The sequence below is a fragment of the Balaenoptera acutorostrata genome, chromosome 13 (assembly GCF_949987535.1).
Source record: "Balaenoptera acutorostrata chromosome 13, mBalAcu1.1, whole genome shotgun sequence".
NCBI lineage: Eukaryota > Metazoa > Chordata > Mammalia > Artiodactyla > Balaenopteridae > Balaenoptera > Balaenoptera acutorostrata.
In genome coordinates, this window is record NC_080076.1 from 91,061,821 (window position 1) to 91,071,724 (window position 9,904).

Consider the following 9,904-nt stretch of genomic DNA (forward strand, 5'->3'; position numbering starts at 1 on the left):
CATGTCACGACAAATCCACGCTGGATTCCTGTGATCACCACTCACTTCTGCTAGCGCCTTCACAATATTCTCCCCGTAATTCATTCAAGCTTGTTGTCTGGCATCAAAAGTCAAACTCACCAATCCATATGTTCACAGAACCCAACATTCTCCTTTTGGAAACAGGAAAAATATTTGTCTGCTTCCATGCTACATGCTTCTTCCTCGTTCTTTACAATTTTACTAAAAAGCTACCCAGACTTTTAGTCCCGGTGAAACAGAGGTCACGTCAGTCTCCCCTCCCCCAGGGCCCACGCGTGTTAGCGAAGCGGATGAATGATGGGATGCTGGGATTCAGAGAGCACAGCCGAAGACTCTTCAGCATTCTGGCCTAGGAGACAACCACACAATTTCACGTCATCAGATCACCCCCTCCACCTCTGTAACAGCCTTGGGATTAAAATCCATGTTTTAGTTCCTTTTAGGTATCATTCCCGATTGCTGTTGGAAAAATGAAGGCTGAGAAAATTAAGAAACAGGGCATTCACTTATTCATTCCTTCAACAAACAACAAGCCACATCCAAGGCTCAGAGCTGAAACTCCACAGAAACCCCTCTGCACTCAAACTTCAGCACGTCAGGCCCCACATGTAATTTTTGCCTGACAAATGGATTCATTTTAGTTATTATACATAATCACGAGCAGAATGTAAAACGGTTAATGGTGTGGGCTGAGGCATCGGAATTCAGACTGTGACACTTCAGTTGTAACAGCTTGGACAAGTTACTTCTCTGAGTTTCCATTTCTGCATCTATAAAATGGGGTGAATAAAATCTAACCCATTGGGTTTATCTGCAAATTCACAAAAAACACTTTCAGCAATCACTCAGTGCAGTGCCTGGCATACAATTTTAAATTACTTTAAAATTCGCTGTTATTATTATCGACAAAAGTATTTCCTGCAACACTCTGAACTACTGGGGGGAAAAAAAAACAGCATCAAACCATTTTACTGCTGTGCAAAGCTTCTTTCAGCAGTAGTCTACAGTCTTAAGGATACTTAAAAATTTATTGAGCCCTTGCAGGGTCCAAAGTACTAAACTCAATACTGAAGAGAAATCAAAGGGAGAAAAATACACAGAGGCTGCCTCTAGAAGTACTTAAAATTTAGGAGAGGAGACAGAAAATGGTTTTAGAATGTGTCGCCCCCGTAGAAGGTTGAAAAGTGCCTCCCGACCCTCACCAAAAGACATCTGCGCCCAAATCCCTTGAACCTGTGAATGTCACCTCATTTGGGGGAAGAGAGGGGGCGAGGGGTCTTTGCAGGTGTGATTAACGTAAGACGGGAGATGATCCGGATTACGCCGGTGGTCCCTAAATGCGACCACGTGAATCCTTACATAAGAGGGAGGCGACGGGAGGTTTTAGACACAGAAGAGAAGGAGCCATGAGGACAGACCCAAGAGAGATGGGAAGACACACTTCAAGAAGTGATGTTGCCAGAAGGTAAAGACCGCCGGCAACCATGAGGCGCTGGCACGATTCTCCCCTAAAAGTCTCCTGCCAACACCTTGATTTGGGCCCAGGGACACTGATTTTCGACTCCTGGCCTGAGGAACTGCGTGAGAATGAAGTTCTGTTGTTTTAAGTCACCGTGTTCGCGGTCATGTGTTAAGGCAGCCACAGGAAATTTACAGACTCTCTGATTCAAATCCATCCGTACCCTCCTTCTACCCCTCAGCAGTGCCTGGGAAGGGGCGACCCCAGAATTCATCCCCCGCCTGGACCATTCTGAGAGTGAAAGAGGCTGCTATTACTAGCCTCACCAGGATGCCATGGGCAACTGGTGCTGGTCCAGGTGAAACAGGACATGCCACGGATATCCCCACACCCTACCTGACCGCAGCCCATCTCTAGTTCACTTCCCACCCTGTCCTTTCATGCAGTACCACAAGCTCCACGGCTCTTTCTCCCGGCCACACTGGCCCTCTGGAGTCCCCGTACGTGTCTGCACCCTCCCACTCACATGCCCCCTCCCTGTAAACACCAACCCATCCCTCAGAGGCTCTAAGTCCAATGCCAGCACACCTGCGCTCAGAGATGCTTGCCCTGTCCCTCTAGCACATCGCAGTTGAAAGTCTACATTCCTTTACGTAACATTTTTATACAATGTAGAATTACATTTTTATGTAATTAACATCTTTTTCTATCTCCTCTATAAACTGCCAGTTCCAGGAGGACAGTAGCCGTATCTGTGTGGGTTTTTCTCACTACTGTAATCCTATGGCCAGCATGGCGTGGGGTATACAGTTGGTGCTCCAAAAGCAGTTATTGCGATAAAATAAGGAAGGAGAGGGGACCAAGAAAACCAGGAGAGGAGAGGAAGAGGGAACTGAACACCGAACTGGTGGGTCTTGAGCCCATGACTTAAAACCGTGGACGGTGTGTGCACTTTACAAGCTAGTGGAATGCCTGGCAGTGAACTATGCTGGATCGAGCGACACTTTAGTACGTTCCTAACCCTGTGTCCTCAGAACACCGGCAAAGAGTTCTTGCAGAATTCCATGCTCACTCAAAGCCTGTGGCCTTTATTATTTGTTGAATCATCAAATTTTATGGATTTATGGATGAAGGAATGGATGGATGGATGGATATACAAATGAAGGGATGGATGGATGGACGCATGGAAGGATACGTGGATGGATACATGGATGGATAAAGCCTGGTTGAATAAACGGGTGAATGGATAAATGGACAGATGAATTTAAAATATAGGGTAGTATAAGCTTCCGCAATAGGGTATTCTTGGAGTTTTTGTCTTGTTTTTCATTTTTTCTCAGCTTTCAGAGTTGAACTAAATTAAACAGATCTTAATACTTAGAATTCTAAATTCCTACGCCTGTAAGTATTTTTTATAAGATCATATTCAGTACCTAACTTTTTAATTCAAGAGAAATGAAACGTCTTGGTCTCCCCATTTCCTCTCCTTTTAATTTTGAGTGTTTAAATGTAAGCAGTAAAGTTTAGTCTGCCTCTCTCTGTGTCTCTGTCTCTGTCTTACTCTCCCTCCCTATCTCTCTCTCTCTCTCACACACACACTCACACACCCCAAACGCGCTCCCTCCTGGATACTTCTTCCTCCCCTGAGAGCCCAGACGAGGCGTCGCTGTAAACCAAAGCTCCTCCCAGGCCAGAGCGGTGGGGGGATATTTCCCAAATCAGAGGTGACGCTCAGCCACCCAGATGCCTCACTTCTGACCTAAGAGGGACGCTATCAACGTGGAAACACTCTGCGCGAAGGTGCCCTCACAAAGCCACTGCACAGGAGGCTGGCTGCACTCGGCCACGGGATGCAGGCAGAGCACGTGCCCAACACGGCCCACGGACGGGGGTCCATCACCGCAGCAGCTCCTCTGCCGGGATCCCAGACCTCTGAGTGTCTGCTTCTCAACGGCATTTGCAAGAGAATGTAACTCCGGGGGATGCAGGTCAGGGTCATCACAAGCAGCCTACACAGTGCCACCTTCCTGACTTTGTATTGAAAACCTGCCTGGCTCTTTGCCCATCTCTAGTCTCATTAATTTGTCTTTGGGCCCCTTTACTTTCCATGCCCTGCCCCCCACCCCCATGAAGCGAATAGCAACATGTTAAAACACATCTGCAAGCTGGCCCAGCTGTAATCTGCATCAGGTTCCCCAGGAAGACTAGACTCTAAACATAAAACACAAACTCTCTGACAACTTAGTATAAGGCTATTCTCCAGGAAAGGCTGGGACTGCACAACCGTGCTGGTAAAAACTTTTTGTTTCATAATAGAGTTCCCAGGTCCCAAGGGATAGATCTGCAAGCGATGAAACTTTATTTTTATTTGATTTGCAAGAGATCTATGAGGTTGCTCTATGACCAATCACTTCCTGCTCATAAAATTTAAACATATGGGTTCAAAGACGTTAGCCTGGTAATGAAAATGTGCACATCTGTTCCTTCGAGTCTTCATCTTTGGAAAGAACTCAGGCAATGCAGTAAATATAAAAATATGCTGAAACACATCTTTAATATTTGGTAATAATCTCCACCTTTCCATCAGACCCAGACAAATTAGGCACTTTGGATGGTGTGTGTCTATGCATATGTTTCCTTCCAATTAAAATTCTCTTAAATATAGTCCATCTTGGATTTCAAGCTTTTTTAGAACTTTCAGGTGGTCGGAGGATCTGAGAGGGGAAAGTGATGTGAACATATGGGAAAAAGAACTGAATGGTCCATGTATTTAGAATTCATATCTGCACCAGGAAATTTTCTACAACTGGAAGGTTTCAGGGCTGTGAAACTCAAACTATGTCATAGGCTGGGCTTACAGCATCCTTCCACAAGCCGAGACCTCCACATCAGAGTTCCTCACGTTAAGGACATTTTCAGTGTCTCCACTTGAAAAGTTCCGAACTATCAGGGGAAATACGGTTCTCTTCGACCCTGCTCAGTCTAATAAAGGAATCAGTAACAGAACTACGTGTGTACCTAACCGAGGAAACATAATAGGTCATATTTACAAAGCTATTCTGTACCTTAATAAAACCTTGTTATTCCGGCATAAAAACAGAGAAGTCTATTCCTATTATCAAATCAAGCGACAACCAATAAAAAACATGCCTCGTAGCCACAGGCAAGTCTGCTGGGCTGTTGTTGCTGTGGATCTGGGGTTTTTTAACCTCACGTCTGCCCGGGGTGGATTCACTGAATTCGTCGAGCTTTTCTTCCGTTTCTTGTGCACATCACAAATCCCCGAGGCGCTGGTCCTCAGAATTGTTCTAACTCATAATTAGGAGACATGAGCCCATTATGACCACATTTGAAAAGACAGCCAAGCAGGGTGGGCATAGGTCACCCTCTTCCTACATCACACCAGCACAAAAGCCGGCTATTGTCAGATCTAAAGCAATGTAACCTCAGTGATGCCTGAAGAGCTCAGAGAACAGAAAATTCCTGTAATTAAAAAGGCTCTGTGCATGATAATTGGCTTTGAAGTTTCTGAGAGCCATCTCATCTCAAAAATCTTCTCAGGAAAAAACAACTCTGTTTACAGGGATTTGGGGACACACATGAGAGACTGCTAAAACGCTCCGCTTTGCTCCTTATACATTTCTCTGTAGGAAAGAGGCCCCTGTGGGGCCCACACAAATAAAGAGACCTGATCAGTAAGGAGAAAGAATGGCTGGTCCTTTCTACAACCTCCGGTGTGAATCGAATAATTTCCCTTCAAGGAATTCGTGTCCTGAGCTTCCAAACTTGCTGTGCCAATGACAGACTGGGATGGAGACAGATGAGGAGGCAAGCAGATGCGGAATCCCCGCCTTCCTCACAGCTGCAAGTCAGGGGCTCTGCTGGGATAACGCAGGTGACAAGCAGGGTTTAAACTCCGCGTCCAACCTGCACGGATGCTGCCACCGGACAAACAGCCACAGAAGGCAAAGGGAGACAGACACCTCTCTTAGAGAAACCCAGGGCCACCTCTCCGGAGCTAGCCCCATGCCACAGGCACCGGAGCCCACGATGCACGCGACAGCACTCCCATACATAGGCGTGCTCCGGCATGATTTCCTCACGGGTCCGTGCCAGTAGGAAAAGTCAAGCCCAAATTCCAGAACCTTTCCAGGAGGTCCCTTCAGTCCCTTCCTCTGACATCTTGCTCAGCCCTCCCAGTGCCCACCTCTCCTTTCAAGGTTCTCCACGGCCCCCTCCCAGAGTGGAACACGCGATCGGGTGAACGAGGCTATTTTTCCGCCCCTGGCGGTCTCACTCAGGGCCTCCAACCCCAGTCTTTCCGGGGAGGCACCTGCTACAAAGGGGCAGCGGGCAGGACCTCGGCCGCCGCACGCGCGCGCGTGTACACGCACAAACGCACACCCACACCCACTCTGCCGGCCGCCCCCATCCATGCACGCCCTCCCACACACTCCCTCCCAGCAAAGTTCGTCCCGGGGCCCCAGGCGGCGGCGGCGTCCCCTTACCTTTGGAGAAGAGGGCGGCCAGGCTGACGAGCACGGGGGACCAACGGGGCCACAGCGTTCCCATCGTAGACGCGCACATCCCGGAGACCCGGGGCGCAGACCTGCGGCTCCCGGGCGCCGTCTGGGCGGTGAAGACACAGTCGCCAAGCGCTCGGAGGGCCGGAGCGGGCCGGGAGGGCGAGGGAGCGCCGGGCTAGGGGCGCGAGCGGCCGCGGCGCCCTGCGTCCTCCTCCCGCCCGTCCATGGCCTGCGGGAGGCGGCACCGCGCGCCGCTCCGGAGTTGCTCTCCCGAGTCCAGCGCGCGCGCAGGCAAACCCCACCTCCCTTTCACCCCCACCAGGATATTTTTACTTTCATCCACGCGGATTTGTTCCTTTTCGTTTACCAGCGAGGACTGGCCCCCAGGTGGCCCCCAAAGGGCGCCTCCGGGAGCGCGGGGACGCGGGGCGGGCGCCTCCGGGTGGGCTAGCGGGCGACGGCGGGGCGGCGGGGCGGCGGCGACCGGGGCGGAGGCGGCGCGGGGACCTCCGGCCGGGTGGCCGGACGCCCGGAGCGGCGCGGAGCGCCCGGGCGCACAGCCCCCATCCCGCCGGGGCGCGCGCCGGCGCCCGAAGTTTGGCGGGGCGCAGCCGCTGCCCGCGCCGCCCACTCCGGCCCGGCCCCGGCCCCGGCCCCGGCTCTGGCTCGAGGGGCCCTAGGCGCGCGGCGCGCACGGCCGGCTCCGGGGACGCGGGGCTGCCCCTGGCGCCGGAGGGAGGCGCGCCACCCGCGCGCGGAGGAGGACCCTCAGGCCCGGGAACCTCGCCGCCCGCGCGCCGCCCACGCTCCGCCGAGCCCGCCTCCGGCACGGACGTGCGCGCCACGGAGCCCCGTGCGGGCTAGGGGGTCTGCCTTAAAAATTAGTCTTTTTTAAAGAAGCCCCACCCTTTCGGAGTGACAGCCGCGAGCCCCAATCCGCACAGCCAATCCCACCTCCCCGGGTCTGCCCCTCACCCACCCTCCCGGCCACCCCGCCCTGCGCGCGCGAGCGGGAGGGGGGCGCCTGGAAGGCGGGCGAGGACCGGGCGGGTTCCGCCCGCTCGGAGGAGGCGGGAGGGAGCTGCCCGCTCTCCCAACAGGTGTCAGGAAGGCCTTCTCTCGCTCTTCAGACCTCAAGCTAAGGGCAAGTCCTACAGCCTGGGGGTTTCTAAGGCTCTCCGCCTGCCAGTGAATACAAAGATGCCTGTAGAGGCCCTCATCCCCGCGCCTCAATCTCTGGGTAGGAGGACCTCTGACTTGCCAGGCGTCCTGAAGGTCATGCTGACCCCACCCCTATCCTGGAATGACCACCAAGTCAGTGATCCTAAAAGAATCCCGTCCTGACTCCCCGCTGGCCCATTTGGAGCTGGGAATGGGTCCATTAAGGGCCAATGCGGCCTTGAGAAGATAAGAGAGAAGTTCTTCATTTATCCTTCCTGAATCCCTAATTAAGACACCCCGGAAACCAAGGCCACAAAGCATCAGCGTATGATTTTAGCCCAAGGACTTACCCACGTGAGCTTTTGAATTAACCAGATCAGAAATCAGAGCGAGGGAAAGCGTTTTGGATATATAAAGAATACTGCAAACCAACAACAACAAAGTCAAATGAGGTGAATTTACCTCAGTAGGTAAAAATGGGTCATCATCATCCGGCCAAAAGAGAGCCACAGATGTTTTAATCTAGATGCCGGTGGTTGCAAAATATACCAACACTTTAAGAGTGTTGGACTTCCCTGGTGGCGCAGTGGTTGAGAATCTGCCTGCTAATGCAGGGGAAACGGGTTCGAGCCCTGGTCTGGGAAGATCCCACATGCCGCGGAGCAACTAGGCCCGCGAGCCACAGTTACTGAGCCTGCGCGTCTGGAGCCTGTGCTCCGCAGCAAGAGAGGCCGCGATAGTGAGAGGCCCGCGCACCGTGATGAAGAGTGGCCCCCGCTTGCCACAACTAGAGAAAGCCCTCGCACAGAAACGAAGACCCAACACAGCCAAGAATAAAAATATAAAAATAAATTAATTTTTTTTAAAAAAAGAGTGTTTAGCTTTCAAAGTTTCAAAAGATTGTCTGTCTGGGTTTCACTCCTGGTGACGATATGTGCTTCTACTTTATTCTATGTTTAATTTTCTGAGTGTCTGTCCTGTTTTTCTTTCCTTTATTTCTTAAACGTTCTGCCTTTTCTCTTTGCATCTCTCTCCTATAAAAATTCTGAAGAATTTGTGCAGCGAAGAACCTAAGAGATTATACATTTCAGTGCTTCTGAAACTTAAGTTTCGACATCACCTGGGACATTGAGAACCGCCCCCCCATTCATCAGGTCCAGGTGGTACTCAAGATTCTGCATTCCTAACAATTGCCAGGTGATGCTGATGCTTTCCATCCAGGGACCACTGCTCTAGTCCACTATCCCTTCCACCTCAGTGAAAGGGAAATGGAGGCTTAGTCCCCGACACACCTTCACCTGGCCTCTTGGTGGCAGAAACAGTAAACTGCACAAAATGCCAACTCTAGCTTGCCAGAGTCAGTTTCAATGTGAAACTGAGTCTATTTTAAAACATTTTTCCACTTTATTGACTAGGAACTAGTGATCCCTATTCTTTACTCAAAACAATCATTTTATATATTCTAAATCAAATTGAGATATTCTTTTCCAGAATTGCAATCACTAGATACCTTTTTTGGGGGGGGAGGTGGTATGTCATTGCAAAAGATTTTCTCTATCTGCATCCTCAGGACTAAAGGTGGCTGACAGATTCCATGTTAAACCATTTCCCCATTATACACAGTTGGCTTACAAAGTTTTTTCTGCTCTTTGGTGTGGAAGCTTTTGGGGGAAGCTGCAACTCCAGATACCCGATCAGTGGCTAAAATAAGATGTAAGCATGGCTACTCACGCTCCAGAATGCTGTTCTAGCTAATACATCTAATCTTCTTTGGGTAATTAGCACAACTAATCCTGGGAGAAGCAGTGCCTTAGGAAGACTTGGAAAAGACGGCTGAGGCCTGCCAGCTCTTTAGCTGTGTCCCAGGCCTCTGGGACCACTTCCCATCCGAAGTGCCTGCCTTGTGTCTCTCAAATTAATTGTGAGAAATCTGCTTTCCTCCAAGAATATGTGTTTCCTCTGCAAGGCCATAAATCAATTTGTAAGCCTAATTTTGTCAGTAATTAAATAGTACTAATCGTTCGTGCTGTGTGGATTAGGCTGTGACACCAGGCAGTTTGGGTTGTCGTCTTTCCATAAAACAAAATGTTTTTCTGCGGCAGTTTCCAGAAAAATTAGGAGATGGTAAAGGTGGAATTCAAGGATTGAAGGGAACTGTCCAATTGGTGGTTAGAAGAGGCTTCGGGGTACCGCAAGGATGGGGCATTCTTTAAAACGGAGTCAGTCCTCTTCCAACCCTTCTGATCACATCAAGGAGAAAGGCTCAGGCCTGAGCAACTCTTGGAAGAGAACTTTTCACAATTGCAAAGCCCTTGCTTTTAAAACAAAAGGCAGATCTTTCTGTTCAGAGTGACAATGTCTAGCTAGAATTTGTGAATGTGGTTTATTTTTACTTTAATTATTAATATGTTTGATGTCTCAGTTTCCCTTTAGTGATGTAAGTTGCCTTTTCAATTAAGTTACCTAAGTCTTTGAAGAATGCGCTGATTTCAAGGAGAACATTAAATCACTACTGATAGGACATGTGTCACCTTCCCCCCTTGACAAAAGTCGTGAAGATGGTGAGAAGTGCCTGAAGTCTGAGAATCATTGGGATGAAACGTGAGCTACCAGATCAATCCCTCCTGAGGGTGCAGAGGGACCTTTCTGAAACTTCTTTTCTTCTCAGTTTCCCGAAATTTGTGGAATGGCCAGGAAATAGAAAAGGCCATATCCAACAACTTGTCTCTTTCAAGAG

The 9,904-nt window shown here is 50.0% G+C and overlaps 1 protein-coding gene across 1 annotated transcript in view; it reads right to left on the bottom strand.

Moving 5' to 3' along the window:
* Window positions 1-6,152, bottom strand: part of TMEM132D (transmembrane protein 132D) — a 711,716-nt gene extending 705,564 nt beyond the window's left edge. Inside the window, exon 1 of the mRNA XM_007189646.2 lies at window positions 5,989-6,152. Within this exon, the coding sequence (XP_007189708.1) occupies window positions 5,989-6,067 (79 nt within the window). The 5' untranslated portion in view covers window positions 6,068-6,152. The remainder of the gene's footprint in view (window positions 1-5,988) is intronic.
* Window positions 6,153-9,904: the final 3,752 nt, after the last annotated feature.